The sequence below is a fragment of the Camelus ferus genome, chromosome 30 (genome assembly GCF_009834535.1).
Source record: "Camelus ferus isolate YT-003-E chromosome 30, BCGSAC_Cfer_1.0, whole genome shotgun sequence".
Taxonomy (NCBI): Eukaryota; Metazoa; Chordata; class Mammalia; order Artiodactyla; family Camelidae; genus Camelus; species Camelus ferus.
In genome coordinates this window covers 9177172-9196040 of record NC_045725.1, presented here as the reverse complement: position 1 = coordinate 9196040, position 18869 = coordinate 9177172, and the positions used below count along the sequence as shown (strand labels likewise).

Here is an 18869-nt window from a genome sequence, read left to right as displayed (position 1 = left end):
TGTTTTATACATTCTGTAAGTTAGGAGGTTGTTGCCAATTAGTAACATTGAGATGCACTCCATGAATTCTACACACTAAAAATATTGCTTTATTTTTAAAGATAAAAATAAGAGTACTGAACTTTATTTTTCATTCCACACTTTTCTTTTAACCAGTTCATGTACATTGAACATGCCTTTTGCTTTCTACTGCATCTTTTTCATGCAAACACTGTGTTTCAAAAGAAGTCAGTCCAAGGAACCAGAAAACCACCTGCCCTCAATTTAGTTCCTTTGACCAAAGTGACTTTTATTTTAACCAAGTAAAAAAATAATAATTTCCTTAGATAGAATTATCCTGATTATGAAAAAGCATTTCATCTCACTCTCTTTTAGTTGCCTTTTTCCCCCTTTTTGTTTTGTAAATGTATGCAGTATTTCTTCAGAATAGTCAAGAAAATAAGAAAATTGTACTGACTACAATGTCTTTAAATGCTTGCTTGATAAAAATAGTGAACTGAGCTAAGGAAAAGAAGTTAGAAGCTAATGATGTCAAACAAGGACACTTTTTTCCTGCAAATATGAATGTTACCATGTTTTCCTTCAAATTAGTAATAGTTTTACATATTTTAATATTTATATTATTGTACAATAGAGATTTTGATACTTTCTGGCAAAATAAAGAAAATTACCCTAAGTTTCGCATTACAAAAAATGAACCTGTCCTTAATTGTGTTGTTGGCTTACAGTGGGGAGGAGAGGAGGACTGAAGAATAAACAAAAGAGAACAATTAATGTGATTATATTTGACTCATAATAGAATTAGCTGTTTCTCTTTTCTTTAGCTAGAGTGATAAGAATTGACACTAAGAAATTCTGTGGTTTCAGTTGTCATGATTTAATAAGATAGAGCACAGGTTTTCTAGCTTATTAGATACTCTCCTCCTTATTAAGGTGCAGGAAGCCAAGAATATGTCATTTTTCCTTTTGGCTGGGAAAAATTTCTCTACCATTTAGTGACTATTCTAACTTTTGAAATTTTGGGGTTTTCCTAAGGACACTTGTGAAAGGGGTCACTCAAAAATGATAAGTATATGTTGTCATCATTTAAAAAAAATCAGTAATAATTTACAAAATGTAGAAAATTGCAAACAGCAACCATTCGTAGCTGAGAATGTGGTCCCTTCATCAGGATCCATTTTCCTTTCTTTATTCCTCTTGAAGAGGATCCTTTCTTTTCTTTTCATAAGAAAGTGCACCTGCACCACATTTAGCAGCTAAAAGGGAATGGAAAGGAGTGGAGGAAGCAGGAGAAAGTCAATGATTAGAGGAAAACGGTGAAGGGGTGCAGTGTCCTGAGGTGTTCCCTAGTTTCAAAGGGGTGGTTTGGGTACTTCATCTGCCTCCCAAACTTTTTTTCTTCCTTAAGTTGAGGGTGCTGAAATAATTTTTACAAAAGAGAGTTTAAAAATGTTATTCTCTTTTAGCTTCTCTTTCCTCCTGTTCAGATAACGTTGCCTCTGCTCTTATACCACTCTGCCCCAAACAGTTCACCATACAACCCACACAACTAATTCCTGCCCTCAGTGAATTTATGAACTAGAAGACGACTAATACTGGCTTTCTTCAACTTTCCCATCTGGTTTTCTGAAACTGTTTTAGTAAAAGACATGATGATGTAAATCTCAACATTAAGTCCTCAGAAATATTTAGCCTTATTTTTGGCCCATTTGAGGACTAAGCTATGCTATTTTAATTTTTTTAGTTTTTATAGTATATGAATTAATTGCATTTTGATTATAGTCAATATTCAATGTTAGCTCTATTTAAAATTGTTTTAAATGTATTTTTATTAGTAAAAGCAGCATATTTCTCAGCACTACCAATACCAGAATGGAGATTCTCCGCTTGCCTTTCCCAAGCCAACTGTTTCTGCTTTTACATGTTGATCATTATCTACAAAGTACCATGACATTTCTTGAGGCTATTTGAAACTTGTCATTTGCCGTATATTGCCTTAGCATCTTCTTTGTTAAAAAATAAAAACAAATTAAGCAAAGATGATGTGAAATAGTCAAGTAATGAAATGTTTATTGATTAGTTAGTGGTAAGGTTTCATTCATTTCTCATTTTTAATTTCCCAGGGTCATATCAATATAATGTCCCAGAATCACTGCCAGTGGCCTCCGTTGTGGCCAGAATTAAAGCTGCCGATGCAGATATAGGAGCTAATGCTGAGATGGAATACAAAATTGTGGATGGTGATGGATTAGGGGTTTTCAAGATTTCCGTTGACAAAGATACACAGGAAGGAATCATCACTATACAGAAGGTACTATTTTCTTTATTTTGATTTCCTATGAAGGTAACATCCTAGACACTATTAGGAAGCCACATCTGCTTTGATGGAAGAATGTGTTAGACAAATTTGAATGGCCACATGGAACCATGGTTATTGTAATGTTAGGGGGAAAAGTCATGCATTTATTTTGAAGTGTCAGGATTGTGGAGAAAATTGAGTACCACTTGGAACCACACTGCATCAGTTCCATTCTCTGAGTAAACACACAGTTCTCATCCAGAGCTCTGTCACGGTAAGGCATCCTGGTCCACGGGCTATTTTAAACAACCTGCCTGGAGAGATGAATATGATTCTTCACTGACCATTCCAGTAATGAAACCAGCCAGAAGCCTTTGCAAACAACTAGGCAAGCACCCCACATGCATGAGAATAATAGAAATAAAGTTGGAAATAGAAACCAAAATGCTGAAGACTCGCTACATTACTGACTACTCCTTTATAAAATGTACACCAACTGAAGTGTTTGAAAAATGTATGCAATCAGAGCACATAAAGTTGTGAAGCCTATCATAACCCCTTAAATATAAGTGCAAAGGGGATTTTTAAAAAATCATTCTAATCCAAAATAAACACTATTTGCCATGATATATTTATTTTATTATTTTTTTCTTTTTGAAACATGGTTCTTATTGAACTATAGTCAATTTACAATGTTGTGTTAATTTCTGGTGTACAGCATAGTGATTCAGTTATAAATATATATATTCCTTTTCATATTCTTTTTTATTATAGGCCATTTCAAGGTATTGAATACAGTAGGATCTTGTTGTGTATCTATTTTATATATAGTAGGTAGTATCTACAAATCTCGAACTCGAAATTTATCTTTCCCTCCAGTAACCATAAATTTGTTTTCTGTGCTTTGATATATTTAAATTATCTCCCCACATTGATTAGATATGGGGGAAAATGCGCTGGTTTCTCCATTTGCTCTGTATAGACATGATCTTTGACAAATGTTAATTTAAAAAAATACATCAAAAAGAATCATTCCAGCGTATAGTCTTATTTTCTCAAATATTTGAAACACTAAAAATTAAACCATGTGTGAAACCCCCGCCCCCAAGATACTGGGATTTTATGCCAGTTTGACGATCCAGGTGTGTAACGCTGTAATTAACACTCCTCAATAACTAACACACATCAATAAAGAAAGTTATGTTTTGGTTGTTATAGGAAAACATATGTTTGATTTCAGGCCAATGGGCAAAACATTTCTGCAATTATTTCCAGTGGGCAGCTGCTGTTTTAGCTCAGCTGGTGACAATCTGTGTAAAAAAAGTTTTAATAACTAGAATAGGCCAACTGTCGGTAAAATGTTTTGTTTTGTTGTCTAAAATAAAAGGAATGCAATAAGGTGTAGTGCTGCTCAAAGATTTATCTGAAATCAGTCTGCACATGTTCAAGAATTTTTGAATATATACTGAAATTATTTTATTGAATATATACATATCTTACATATATTATAATGAGACAGCATAAATACTTGAATATAAAAATACACATGTATGTGTATTTGATATGAAATATTTGATTTCAGTAATAGAAAAAATTTTATACTCAATTCCTTGGTATTATTTCTAGATGTTTTAGAGAATTGTTTTGAAAAATTATAAGAAAACAATAAAATGCATTTAATCTCCTAGCATAAAATTCATGAAAAAAATCTACAAGGTAAAAATAAATTATAACTTCCAGTGATTTAAAAGTAACATGAATAATTATTATTGCTGTTCTAGGTAGTGATTAATATCTGCTAGGATTTATTTGGAGTAATTTAAAGGCTTCATCTTACTTAATTTTCTCAACACTTCATGAAGGCATTATTAGTATAGTAATAAATAGAAACATGAAATGTGCAACAAAATAAAAAATCGTTAAATGTTGTAGAATCTTGTACATCATCAAAACGATCTGGTGACATTGTCTTAACATAGTAACTAATATGAGAAGTAATTATATACAATTTTATAGGGAAAAACAGTATCCAAAATTGTACAAACCCTTTGTTTCAAATTTTATGGAAATTGCATTTATATAGAATTATGAGATGGCAGAGAATGTTAAAATTTTAACAGTAATTGTTCCTGGATCTTTACTATTTTACAATATAAATATGCATTAGTTACTGTTATAATTACAGTGTTACTTGATTCATAAAAATATTATGTGACCCCAAATATATTTCATTAACAGCACTGTATAATCTACTTTGAGTACTGTCGTAGACAAAAATCTTGTCTAAATGCAGAAATACGTCATAGAGATGTCAGTCACTGGGCTTAAATTTAGTGTATTGTTGAAGCTCTCTCCAGTGTTAAAAAAAGGCATTGTCCTCTGTCTAATGAATTAAGATTCAAAAACATTCCAAATCCTCTAAACATTTAGATTTAAACATTTTTGATCCTAGAGATCCCCAACCCATGCACGTGAGTGATGTTTTGTACCTAATGAATGCTCAGTAACGGGTAATTAAAGATTTATCAATCTGTTATATAAGTTAGCTAAATGTTTTAATAATTTCTTATGCTAAATATGAGATCAAAATTGTGTTATTTTCAGTTTAAATTCCTGACAACTAAAAATAAGTTTTATTTTCTCCAGTGGCTTCTAATATAAGAATACTGTCTAATTTTTATTGTTTCTCCTCCTATGTTTTCTCATATAGTGTCAGTGATTGTCTTTGGATAATCAGGCACACTCTAAACAGTGTACAGGAGAAACTTGAGAAAACATGGATGGTGGGAAATTTTGCAGTTTTACTGTTGTGGCAAAAGTAACCGGTAAAATATTTAATATTTAATAAAGAAAATCTAGTCCATTTTGAACTCTACAAAGTATAGAACCAAATCCATCATCTAGCTTTCAAGGGTCATAAAAGCACATTTAGGTTAAACGCAGGGCTTCTTAAAAAAATCCCTTGAAAACTCAGATTTGAACTGCTAACTTGGTTTTATATACCATTTTGAGTCTAGTAAAACACTCTGTTTATACAAACATTAATTTAGACTAAGAAGTGAATGATAGTTTATTACTTTTAAGATGGTTAGTTTGCTCTAACTTTACTAATGTGGACAGTTGATCTGATGTTTAAGTTTTATCCTCATGTGAAGAATATAGTTACCATATTGGGGCAGAACCATTAGATTCAGACAGTGGAATAGTCTAGAGTAACAGATCACATGAGAATAAGCAGTATAGTTGTGTGCGATTTTAATGATTATTAACTCATAATAGAACGTATGTGTATTAAGACAAGATAGCTGAAACCTTGTTATTTGAAAAAGGTAAAACTTAAATAGACTTACGGTGTTCATAATGTGCTGGTAACATCTACATAGAAATAAGTGGAGATAAAAATCTGGTTTTCTTTATGCTAAAAATCATTAGTGTTAGAAAATGTTGCTTCACTCTTTCTTCCTACCTTCTTTCCCTACACAATTCTGAGTAAATAATAGATATTGGAGTGACTAACTGGTATACATCAGCCTAATTTTTAGTTCTAAAGCTCCATCCACCCCCAACTCATTTTTAAAAATTATAACTTTGCATTATTTGCTAATGTATTCCAGTGCCTAACCAACCCAGCACAGAGTTCTTACCGATGTTTAAATAAACAAACATAAACGTGATCCCTCTAAGAGTTGATTAAAAATAGTGGAAAGGATGCATTTACTTTGCAGTTCCAGCTTAGTGACTGGTGAAATTTATTCACTTGAAAAAAATGTTGATGCTATTACAGATTTAGTTTTTAGATGAAAAACTACTGTTAATTCATAACTTTTTCATTTTAAGCAGTTATATTATTAATTTATTTTAAAAATGTAATTCCCATTTTATGTGCAGTGACTACACCTAGCACTGTACCTTAATACTAGTTTTGCATTAATCAAGGGGTTCTTTTGTTTAAAAACCTCAAATAAGGCTAACATTCTAATTCCTTACGTGGATATCAAAGAACTAATTTTGGATCCCTAGAATTATTCATCTTACATTTGCCAGATACATACCCCACTATTCCTGGTGTTATTCAGATATCTAGAGTAGGCACTAAGATGCTTTTAACTTCTAGAAGCAACGTACATTTTCCTCGAGCTCTTCAGACGTCCCCTCTCCCTGTGGGACCCTCCTGTGCTCTGCTCCCACGTCTGCTTACTCTTACTCATCTTTCAAAACTGGAAAATTGCCCCTGCTCTTCCTTTCTTAATAGGTAAACAGGGGAAGTAAAATTTTCTGTATGACCATTTATTTCTCTTGTTGAAGGAAGGGTGTGAGTGCACGTGTGTGTTTCTCTTCAGTGTTGGGAGCTGGTCTAGTAAAGATGCAATATCGTGGGGTTTTGTTTTTGTTTTCATAGACTTAGCTGTGGTCACAAAGATTTGGGTAAACATCCAAGGCTCTGTAGAAGTGTCTGAGAGCGCTCAGGCTCCAGCTGCCAGCCAGCTGCTCGGCCCCACCCAGCCTCTCAAAAGACATGAACACGGCCCGCAGAAGGAGTTGCGTAGCCGCTGGATAACACTTCTCTCTAAGTAGACAGGGAAAGAGAGACTTTCTCACGGAGGTAACCACCTGTGCAAAGCTTCACTGTGTGAGACAGCACAGCATGCTAAGCTCAGAGAGCCAGAGCGGGGCCAGCTTTACTGGAAGGGGGTGTTGGCCCCAATGAGACAGTGTAAGGGACAGGGCTCCTTCATGACTTTATGCCTCCTTCACAAGGACACTGTTAGCAAAGAGGAGCATATAGCTACAGTGCTTTGCAAGTAAGAATGGATTACAGATAATAAATATTAAAAGGTGTTTTACTTGCAGCTGCAATAAAATACACTACAGAGTAAAAATTTACATTTTCTAATTTCTCTTGGATCCTTATTATTGGGATCCTGTGATCATTCTAATTCATTCCAAACATTTCACTTCTTTTCACAACACTGAATTATAATGGTGTTTATTTAAACATTTATTTAAAATGTTACTACTTTCCTGGCCACAGTCAAATAACACATCATTTTTATTATTAAGTTTAAAGCCTTGAAGTCTTTTTTAGTTGCCCCTTCTTGGTCCATAATAGGTCTTATATGTATGTTTGGTTTTTTCCTGTTCTGTTTGGCATCACCCTGAGGTTGGTTATCACTGCTTCACTCCAAAACTGTTCTTGTTCCTAAGCTCACGATCTGAGCTCTAGGGTTTTAGTTCTTAAATTTATCCTTTTTAAAAAATTTCTGTTTAGAATTCAACACTGTTTTATTCTTATTATTCCAACTAGTTTGAACAAAATCTACCTCATGCTATGGGATTAAGGCGGAGCAATACAACAGATTGAAAGGAAGTGGTAAAAATGGTCATTAATGAGGGTTGTAAGACTTAGAAATTCTAAAAGAATTCATTGAAGGGTTATTAGAATTAATGAGAGCTTTCATTAATGAGAGCTACAAAAGTCAGTTACAAATCAGCAACTTCATTAGAGCTCATGAGAACAGGTGTATGAGCGCTGGTCCTTAGCCCAGCCATGCAGCTTCAACCCGCTAGGAGTTGTGTCTGGAATGTCCGTCCCTCCACCCTCCATCTTAAAGCAATGTAGTCTGCTGATCACAGAGGCAGTCTTTCCTCCCAAATCTAAGTGCTTTTCCACTGTGAAGCCACCAGTATCAACAGTATCTTCATTCTCTATCTCAGAAGAATGTCTTTGCTTCCATTTTCAAACTAAAATCTCTTTGGAGTGGTTTTCTCAGAATGAAGGTTGTCTGTTCTTAAGATTTTCTGATTCTCTTTGCCAAGGACTGACAACTGCGTATGTCCCTCCAGGACAGGATTTTGATTTTCAGTTCTGCTGATCAAGATTTCAGTAAAATGGGGGGCTGTATTCTAGTGCAGGTAAAACATTTCCAGAGACCCCCTCAGAGTGAGTGGAGTGTGGGGAAAAAATGTATGAATGCCATCAATTTAGTATTCTTTTCATGAAAATAGTAGAATCACCTGTGAAACCTGGAATATATTTCTGAATGTGAATCTCAAGAGCATTCTGACTAAAAGCAAGAAATTCTGAAAGAAGACAAACGAAGCCTTTTTTTCCATTGTTCTTAGAATACTTATAAATTTTCACTGAGATAAACAGTGGAGTGCTCTGGGCGGTCTATAAAAATGAACCATTTGTTGATAGGTTTTCCAGCTCCCCTGACTCTAGGAGAACATTTACAACCAGGCGCTGCTGGGATGTTGATGAGCTTGTGTGTTAAGGACAGAAGTGTATTTGTTCTGATGATTCTGTACGTCTCAAAACATTACTTTACATTTGGATAATAGAGTTCCTATATCCATTTAGACAGTCATTTCTGTTGGAATTAGGTTATTTTGTGCCTCTGAACCATGCTTGATAATCATCTGAACTTACCTTCTCTCTACTCTATAGTATAATAAAACTTTAGTCCATTGCTTTTTCATAAACAATGCACCATCATGGTGATAATGAGATTTATTCCAGTTTGAGAAAATTATTATCATATTTTGAAACATCTACATATGCTGTACTTCGCACAGGGTGAAATTAGGAGCAGGGAGAGAAGAATAGAAAAACAATTTTTTTTTTTCACTGAAGTCTAGTCAGATACAATGTGTCCATTTCTGGTGTACAGCACAATGTCCCAGTCATGCAGATACATACATATATTTGGAAAAACAACCCTTTTCTAAAACACGTTAGAAAAAGAAAAATAAGTACAGAACTGTAAAAGATTGTCTTCAGTTTTGCTACTATTGCTCCAGTGCTGTATACAGAAAAGGTTTATTAACATGACCAAATACGCAGAATTCACAAGGCTAAAGATTTGAGTAGGTGTTGCTATAGAATTACATTTTTTAGTAATTTAATTATTCTTTTTATACATTAAGAATAGACATGGTTATATATCTGAAGTATTTTTTTTTTACTGATAACAAAACTACAGTGTTAAACAGTGAAAGTGAAGTACAATCTATTTCTGTGGCTGTTGATGAAAGATTTGATAACCTTTGTAAATAAAGTTACATAGGGCTTCGAGATTCACAAGGTGTGAACATAAGCATTATCCCATATGAGCGAAAACTGTTTCTTTCTACCTAGAATTCTTTGTTTACATTTCTGCATCATTTACAATGCAGGAACTTCAGACTTTTATTTTTCCTTTGCGATGCGGCGGTCTTACCTCTGACGTACTTCAGTTTTCAATGTAAGACTTCAGCTGGGATTAAATATGAAATTCTGCCTCTATAAAATCCATTACTATTGAGTTACATTAAAGTAAAAAAATGAGCGTTTTCAAAATGCATTTCCTACGAAGGGTAAGTACACGTCCGGTCTCTGGCACACGGATGGCTTATTTGGGGCTCATGTCATCATACTGCCAAAGAACGTGTTTAAGCTACTTCAGACCCATTCTGCTGTCCTGTCTTCTTCATCTCTCCATATTCATACCCTAGAAAAGGCTGAGTGAAGTGGAAACCATCAAATAATAGAGCGTCATTGTGGAGGTGTTGCTAACATTGCTGGGCTCCATTCCCTGAGGGGGAGGAAGGGTTAGAAGATGTCCTGTTCCTCCAGCCTCCCCCTCAGCTGCACAGATTTCTGAGCTCTGGGTTTGCTGTCTTACTATTGAGACGTGTCTTTTGTCTACTGCTGGTAATAATGAGGGGCTAATTCCCAGAGTCAAGTGTCTATTTCAGTGTTTCATAAATGCTGCTGATGTGAAGAGGAGGAAAATGAAACCAGCAACATTTCCAGTTTATTTTTCTTCTCATTACAGTGTTCTTTCAAAGATATTATTCAATTAATCCTACTGCTGTGAAGGCACATTTCCCAAAATGCAGCAGAATGCAGCAAAGATATTTGTCTCCTCTGACTGTGAAAAAGCATAAGCTTTGGATTTTAGTTTTAAAGGCTGGATGTGATGAGATTAATACAGTAACTCAAGTGAACTTCTGAAATCTCAGGTTACATTTTCCAGTTTGTTCAACCCATTGTTACTGTGTGTACATAAGCAGATCCTAACATCATTTTAATCATTATGCACATGTGCATGTATGTAGACTATTGTCTGTTTATTAAGGCATAATCTAACCTGTTTTTAAATAGTCAAGATTAGATTTAGAAGAAAGTAAGAAATCGGCAGTCTTTGAAAAAATTGATAGTATTGTTAATGTCAACATGTGATGGTCTTGCTCAGAGAGACTAAGACCCTGTTCCTTAGGAGTAGTTTGTTTTCTTTGATTTGGGCAGTTATCAGAGCAGTGTTCTCAGAATATATGTATGTCAGAGACATTTTCAAGTGAGCCCTTCATGACTTTTTTTTTGTTTTTGCTTAGTACCAGTCACAGATAATGTATGATTTTCCTTACTTCTGTCTTTTTCCATGGTTATGTTGTATCCTAGATTAGTTTCAATGGGTAGGATTCCAAGAAAGAGATATTTAAGAAATAGGTAAGAGAGGGTTTATTGAGTATATAAGAAAAGTTAGAGAATTTAAGCACAAAACTAATGCTTCTAGTATGAGTAGCTAGATGAAAAATGTGCTGTTCCTTCAGAATGGGAGTGTGAAGGTGATTAAAATGGTTTGGAATATATTACATTTGAGTTACCTGTGATATCTAGGTAAATATTTCTAGAAGGTCATGAGTGAGGGTTTGTAACTCAAAGAAGAGGTTTTTAGTACTAACTTAGGTTGGGCAATTAAAGTGAAAGGGATGACTGAGAACATCATAAAGCACGCACGTAAAATAAGGGAAGGAATGCTTTAGACGTTACTTGGTGAAACTGACCAACTTAAGTTGGCAGGGCAGAGGAGGATTCAGAAAAGGCAATTTGTTGTATTCTTTCAGGAATAAGGTATTTTAAGAGAGTTTAAAAACAGCTAGTCAACAAAGCAAATAAGAAATGATACTCAGATCAGTAAAAGGAGTTGCATGTATTATCAGTGGAGGGGACCGATGGATCCTGGAATCTCTGCTAGATGGCAAAGACAGGACGTAAGCAATAAGGAAATGATGAGTTCGGGGGCCTGGAGTTTAAGGAAATTTCCATGTCTGGATCTGACCTCTCTCCCACTCATTCATTTGGTCATTTCAAGTCAATTGCCATTCATTTTTCCCTGGATATGCGCCCATCCCGTGTCAAGTGACATCACCCACTCTTAATTTTCTTAAGGCTGAATCCGCTGTCTTCTGCTACCTAACAGATCACCCCAAAGCTGGTGCTTTGAAACAGTGCTTCTTTAGGTCGTGATTTCATCAGTCAGCAGTTTCGTCGGGGCTCAGCCAGGTGATTTTTCTGGTGGTCTTAGGTGGGCTCAGGTGTGTCAGAGGTCAGCTGCTGGTGAGTTTGGTGGTTCTGCCTCAACAGAGGTGGGTATCTATCTGCTGGAATGATGAGGGGGCTGGAAGTGTGCCTCCCCTCAGCCAGAAGCTAACCTGGGTTTGTTCCATAAATGGCAAGAACACAAGCTGTCTGGTGTCTTGAAGCTGATACCCAGAATTGACATAGCATCACTGTCACCACATTATATTGATCGAAGCAAGACTAGGTGGTCCAGATTCAAGAAATGAGTTGTGCTGGGAAATACATGAAAAGAGAGGAGTTATAAAATATTGTGGACACTGGGAAAGAATAAGAAAGATTTTAAGTCCAAGCTCTGCTCCAGAAAAACTTAAAAACCTTTAGGTAACAATTATAGGAAATGGCAGAAGAAAGAGTGACTCTCAGGGCAGCTGACTTCTGCTATAATCTTCTCTCTGCTATCAGATTACTCACAAAGTAATTGTTTGGATCAAGAGTAATTAATTAATACTTGCCACTATTTGATAAAGGTCCCCAGGAAAATAAAAACTAAACTGCCTTTGGGTCATAATCCCAACTCGGCTTCCCTGAAAATGGCTGAGACCCGTTGGCAGAGGTCCCTGGTGCAGTCAGTAGCGCGTGCCGGGAAACGGGGACCTCAGCCCTTAGGGAATCAATCTGAGAGTAGTGGGAACCAGGTTTTTGAAGCTGGGCAGGAAGATAGTCATTCCCAAGGCTTGTTTCCTGCTTTCTGTTTATAAACGCTGAACAGCCTACCTGAATTCAGAGTAGGAGTCCGCGGCACACAGAACAGCGCCCCCCGCAAGGACACCAACGTCCGAACTTCTGGAACCTGTGCCTGTTTTACCTTGCATGGCAAAAGGAACTGAGCAGATGTGATGGAAGCGAGGGATCTGCCTTGAGATTATCCTGGATTATCTCAGTGGGCTCATTGTCATCGCAAGGACCCTCATCAGAGGGACGCATGAAGGTTCAGTGTCAGATAAAAGAGATGCGGTAACAGAGTCTGAGCTGAAGGGATGCGCTGTCAAGGCGGAGGGAGGGTTATCAGCCAAGAATACACGTGGCCTCTGGCAGCTGGAATGATGCTCCCCTGAAGCCTCCGGAAGGAATGCAGCCCTGCCGACACCGTGAGTTAGACTCCTCGCCTCCAAAACTGTAAGAGAATAAATGGATGGCTTTTAGGCCACTCAGTTTGTGCCGGTTCCTTACCACAGAAGTGAGAAATGTATACAGAAGTCAAAGTGGGAAATTTCTGTGAATGGAAAAGCTGATCCAGACAACAGAACATGAAAGAGAAAGCAAGATGTTCATTGGCTGAGCCTGGATAAGAATCTGGGTGGGTTAACTGAGGTGCTCCACGCTCAAGCTAAAATAATATGTGATGGCAGTGGACATCGTGGTGATAACAGCCCTCAGTTTCTGTCTGTCTTGAATCTCACCAGTATCACTGCTTTTCTGCTTCAGGTTTACAGGGGTCATCTCACTTTTCTCCTTGGCCATCATCCTAGGATTAACTACTACTCTTTTCTGTTTTAGATTATCTGAGTCATACTTCATTCTGATATATATATATATATATATTTATTTTTTTTTTTTTTTTAAACAAAGATACTGGAGTTAGACTAGTGGTGTGATTGTGAGCAAGAAACTCAACCTCTCCTTGACTCAGTTTCCAGATTTGTCAGAAAGATCTGTAGAAAGCTGTATTATCTTATGTTATATTATATATTACCTTAGAGATTGTTTTGAGAATCAGTGAGTGGGAGCAGGTAAGACGCTGATACTGTAACACGCTTAGACCAACACCCTGCACGTGGGAAGGACTATATAAATGTGTGTCGTTCATGGGAAATACATTTAGCAGTTTATATAGTACTACCTGTTTGTACACAAGTGCAACTAGCAATGTGAAATATCTGTGCATTTAGTTGGTGGTCACAGATTTTTTTTTTGTTACAAAATGGAGGTATTTTAGGATACCTGCTTGAATTGCTTTTTTTTCCCATTCAGTGGTCTTTATGTCTAGGTTAAAATGTTAATGTAAGGACTCATGGAGATCAGAGGGCCCTCGTGGCACTAGGTAGTAACAATTCCTGATAGTTACAGCCTTACTTATTCCTAATATCTTGACATAATTTAATGTCTCAGGTTTAAATGTTTCTGCGATGATTCATAATACCTTTCTCAGGGTGCCAGTTCACCTACAGAGCACCAGATACTTTGTGTACAGTGGAAATAATCTATTTGCAAAATGTGACTATTTGTATCAGGCACTGGAGAAGCAGCTGTGTTAAAGTATGATTTTTTGGAAGTTAAAATAATGACTCATAAAAATATAAAATGGACATGGAGACACCCAGTAATTTTTGACTGCTTGTTCTAAATTTGCTTTTACTTATTTTGTGAGTTTTCAAACAATTTGTTTGTCCATGGATTTTTTTTTTTTTCTTTCTTCAGCAACCAGTGGATCTCTGTTATATCCGAGGCTTTTGTTGCACACTGGAGATACGTAAGGTTATATACTTGGCTTCTATCATAGATCTCAAAATCCAGCATAGTAAGATATTAAAGGGACAGTCCCTTGTAGAGGACACCCACAGAGCTGGCGAAACTCCCAGAGCTCTTTTCTCCCTGGACCCCAAAACCTCTGTGAGGGCATCAATTTGGGGCATTGTATATAAAAAAAAAATGGGAATGTATCTTTCCTTTGCCTTCTTCTCTGTAAATAATAATATTAACATTGCCCAAATCCGGATATAGGTTTTGTGATTCACAGAAACTTCAAGACAAGTCAAAGCTTCACCTAGCTGATAAAATCAGTTGCAACTATCAAAGCAAAATTTTCACTGGACAAAGTTAAACAGGTAGGACAGAGTTTAAGGACGTTGCAAAATTCAGTCTGAACTCAACTCAGGGAAACAAAAGGCCTGAAGAATTTTTAAGCACTGGAGTGTCTGCATTTGTGTGTCTGTGTGTGTAATTGGAGGGGGCGGGAGCAGGTATAGATCGTGCTGTGTTTGCTTAACCCAAAGGAAAAGGAAATTTTCTTAGATACTCATGATAGAAGGTAGTTTTACAACTTGGAGCGAGACTCCTGTTGAAGGTTGACTGTAAGAAAAGGGAGGTCAGGGGCATGTACAGTTAGGAGGAAGCCTGTCTTAAGTCTGTCAAGTCAAGGGGAACACTGAAGCCTTCCTGGGCACAGCCCAGGGAAGGGAGAAAATAAAGGCCGTAATGCGCTGTTCATAATAATGGTGTGTTTTGCTTTTGGAAAGTTCTTAGGGAATAACCTTTGAACTCTTACTCTATTGAAATATACAAATTGTTCTTGCTGACTTATCTTTCCCAAGGTTGGAGATGATTTCTCAGATTCTAGGTAGTAGATTTACTGACAGTAAAATAATCATAAAGGGAAAGTTGTGACTGAGGGCTGTTTTTCCATTGGTACAGCCTCATTGAAGCTGTTTACTTAGGAAAAATGATTTATGTTGATTTGATCAAAAAGTAGAGAGGATACTGGAACAGAGTCTGCTTTGATCCAAAAGACATCTGCTAGCTCCAGAGAAAGAAAGGCTTTTAAAGATGATGGACGATGGTCTCTGTGCTTTTGTACAAAATCACCATTGAACGTGAGGCACTAACTATGTAGACAGGCACGTGTGTGTGCGTGCACACATACACACGCACACACACACACTAACCAGCCCTGGTGGCACTATGCCGTGGTTACAGGAACAGAATGGAGAATTTCCAGAAGGATGTAACTGGGATCAGTTCCTGAACTGGCCATCAGGGCAAGGGCCAAAAGGAGGTCATTGAGCTTAATGAGAGCAGATTTGGCTGTTGACCAGAAGCCAGGCTATACAGAGAAAGAAAAATGCAGTGCAGTGATTTTATAATGAATTCAAGATTGTATTTTAACTTAGGTTTTACTACTGAGAAACCTAAAAATGGCAGGGGGGAACTGTTGAGACTGCCACTATTTATGATCATTAATTTATTCTTAATCCAACAGATGGATATTATAAACTGACTTTGCCAAAGACAGAGGCCTAGGTGTCATGGGGGAAACAAAGACAAGAAAGACACAGTTTTTACTTCCCGTTTGATCTGCTTATAATCTAGCAGGAAATAATGGCACTAATAATAGAATAGCAACAGCAAATGCTTATACAGTGATTACACTGTATCCATCACTATTCTGGGTGCTTTAAATTTGTTAATAATTTACAGCAATCCTATTCAGTTGGTGAGGTAGGCAGGTACCTAAATATGATCATGTCATTTAATCTAATGAGGCACTGATTGCTCTTAGAACTGGAAGAATGGCTGTGTGTTATAGCAGAAAGGGAATTGGGGTTCACATAGTGTGTCTGCCCCAAGTACACATAAATGTAGGGTTTTCACTGCTATTTAGTTTCAATAATACCAACCTTGCATCTTTTTAAATGCATGCTAAAGATGTGTGTGAAGTTTTTTTGTGTGAAGTTAGCCCTGTATAAATATAAAGAAGCTTTATTATCAGTTAGGTAAGGAAGCAGGATGGGGTTGCTCATAAAGAACACGGTAATTGGTCTCCAAAAGATTTCCGTAAGAGAAATGGCAGGGCCCCACGGGAAAGAGGGGTACAAACTGGAAGGTGCAAAGTGCGCTGTTCATAGTGAATAGTTCATTGTTTGGTTTTGTTTATTTTTTTAATTCTTTTTTAAATTGAAGTATAATCAATTACAATTTTAATTGTAGTCAAAAGGGTAGGAGGAAGAGGGGTGAGCCTCGAGTCTGCGAAGATAAGCCTACATGATTTGGGGCTCCTTAGACCATGGACTGGCAGACAGCTGCCTGTGTGTTTCTGTACAGCCCAGGAGCTGAGGATGGTTTTACATTTTTAAACGATTGGGAAAAAAAATGAAAGAAAGATGTTGCATGATACATGAAATTTATAGAGAATTCAAATTTCAGTGCTTATAAATGATGTGTTACTGTCACACTAGTTTACTTACATGTGGCAGAGAACATGGGGCCTGCAGAGTCTAATTATTTTCTATCTGGTCTTTACAGGAGAAGGTCGCCAGCCGCTGCCTTAGTTGTAATACTTGCTTTTTTAATCCTAAAGTTCATCATCCTTTGATGGCAATAAAATTCAACCACCTAGTTTTATAGTTTAGGAAAGAAAATGTCAAACAAGCTGCTGTCTGTCTCTTTCAGTGTCTCTGACATAGATGTCACTTGACAGATGGAGAAGCAACTTTCTCCACTGCATCATGAGTTGGGTCAGTGACTAGAATTTGATTTCAGGTTCTGGCTTGCTCTTGTGGGCTGCATTGTGAACAGGGTTTTGGTCAAATTTCCAAATATATCGAGTCTCTGATGATACATCATTTCAAGTGTTGAATCTGTTTAAAACGTTACCTTAATCACCTTCCCTCTCCTTCTCCTTGTCTTTCCCCCGTTGTTATTTTAACTGTTTTTTCCCCTACGTATAGCCTTGCTCATTAAATCTAATAGTTACGGAATACATTGCTTATGTAGAAACCAGTAAGGAGACACAGGAATGAAAATTTTCTGCAAAAGCTTTTTCTTCAATTGGCTTCACAGTCTTGTCCTGCACACCCCACCCCTCCCTGAAAACTAGTCTGGCTTATTCTGATTTGCTCTGAAACTCATTTTGTGGGGCAGTTCCTTTTGTCTGGAATCTTGATTCATAGCCTTTCATATGAATTCTTTTATTGCTCTATTTTCCTAATAGCTTTTCGGCAACCAATCATCACGTGCAATCCCGTGTCTCTTTATGACTTGGCAGCATCCAGATGTCTTTCCTGCATATTGTTGCCTTTTAGACACATTTAAAAATGCAAGTTGCCATAAAATAATTGCATTCATTTGTGCATAAAATGTTAAATGATTCTTTCATCAGCCAAACTTTGACTTCAAGACAGAAAGACTTGCTGTCCCTTTTGGTAAAGCTGAGTGAACATTTTAAAAGTTGTTTTGGTTTTGAATTGATTGCAAAGGAGATGGTAAATGGGGTTTTTAAAAAACATAGTCTATCTTACATAGACATAATAGATAAAAATAAGATTTCTCTCATAATTTGTCAGTTTTATAAGTAATCTAAGAACAAAGTGAATAGGTTTATATCCAAGTTCTGTGTATGCTTAGAGTCTCTAAATACATTTAGGTGAATAAAAATACTATGTTTTATTTTTAGCAGAATCCAAATGAAATATTGGGTTACATGTATAGGCCCAAGAAAATTTCAACGAGGAGGCCAAGTTTCTTACAAGAGGATTTGCATCATGGTTACCTGAAAATCCTTTTAAAAATAAATATGCTTGTGACTCAGGCTGGATCTGTTGAATTGAAATCTTGGAAGGGGCCAGGAAGTTGTGAGAAAGTCCCCCTGAGTGGTTCTAAATCTCACCTTTGGTTGAGAACCATTGGGCTAGATGTATTTTTAGATAATAGACAAAAAAGGGTGGCCTCATAAAAGTGTCACTGAATTTGTTAATGAGGTGATCTTGAAGGCACTGGGTACCACATGCTCCAGCATTTTCATGTGAAACCTCAGATAAGAATTAAAACTTGATTCTCCCATAGTAATTACATGAAATTCTTTGTAGTCAAGAAGAACAATGTAACTGGCTGTTTTCCTGCCCCCACCTTCCGCCTCAGCCATCTGGAGTCACTGGGCAAAGGGAAAGTTCAGTTTTAAGGCTCCTGAGGTTTAGATACCTGCATTCTAGCTTTTTTCTAATTCAGCAAGAATTTATCGAGGCTTTTCAAAGTACCAAATTCAGAGCAGGCACTGCAAATGCTAGTGTTGAACAGAATAGTCTGGCGCTTACAGTCTACGGATGAGACAGATGCTAAGCAGATAAAGATTTCAGTGAGTGCTCTCTGGCCTAGATATTGTGAACCTGTTTTGAGTATTGGTTTATATATTTTCATATATAAAATTAACCAGACATGAGCTCTGGAATCTTTTCATGCACTATTTATGTGGAAATACACACACACACACACACACATAGTGTGTATTTTTGTATTTTATGTATGTATTTGTGCTTTATACTTAGTATATATGTGTCATATATATAGCATATATATACACAAGAGTATGTTGTATGTATATATAGTTTACGTTCATACAACTACAGTGTTTTGTTTTAATTAGCATCATATCCGTCTGGGGTGAGTTGGAAT

At 36.6% G+C, this 18869-nt stretch overlaps 1 protein-coding gene across 6 annotated transcripts in view; it reads left to right on the top strand.

The window, feature by feature from the left end:
* Positions 1-18869, top strand: part of CDH7 (cadherin 7) — a 118108-nt gene that overhangs the window by 60799 nt on the left and 38440 nt on the right. For all 6 annotated transcript variants that reach the window (XR_004316293.1, XR_004316292.1, XM_032470740.1 and 3 more), the window contains one exon: positions 2124-2311. Coding sequence is in view for 4 of the 6 variants with exons in the window: in XM_032470740.1 (XP_032326631.1) it covers positions 2124-2311 (188 nt within the window). In the remaining 2 variants the exon portion in view is untranslated. The remainder of the gene's footprint in view (positions 1-2123; positions 2312-18869) is intronic.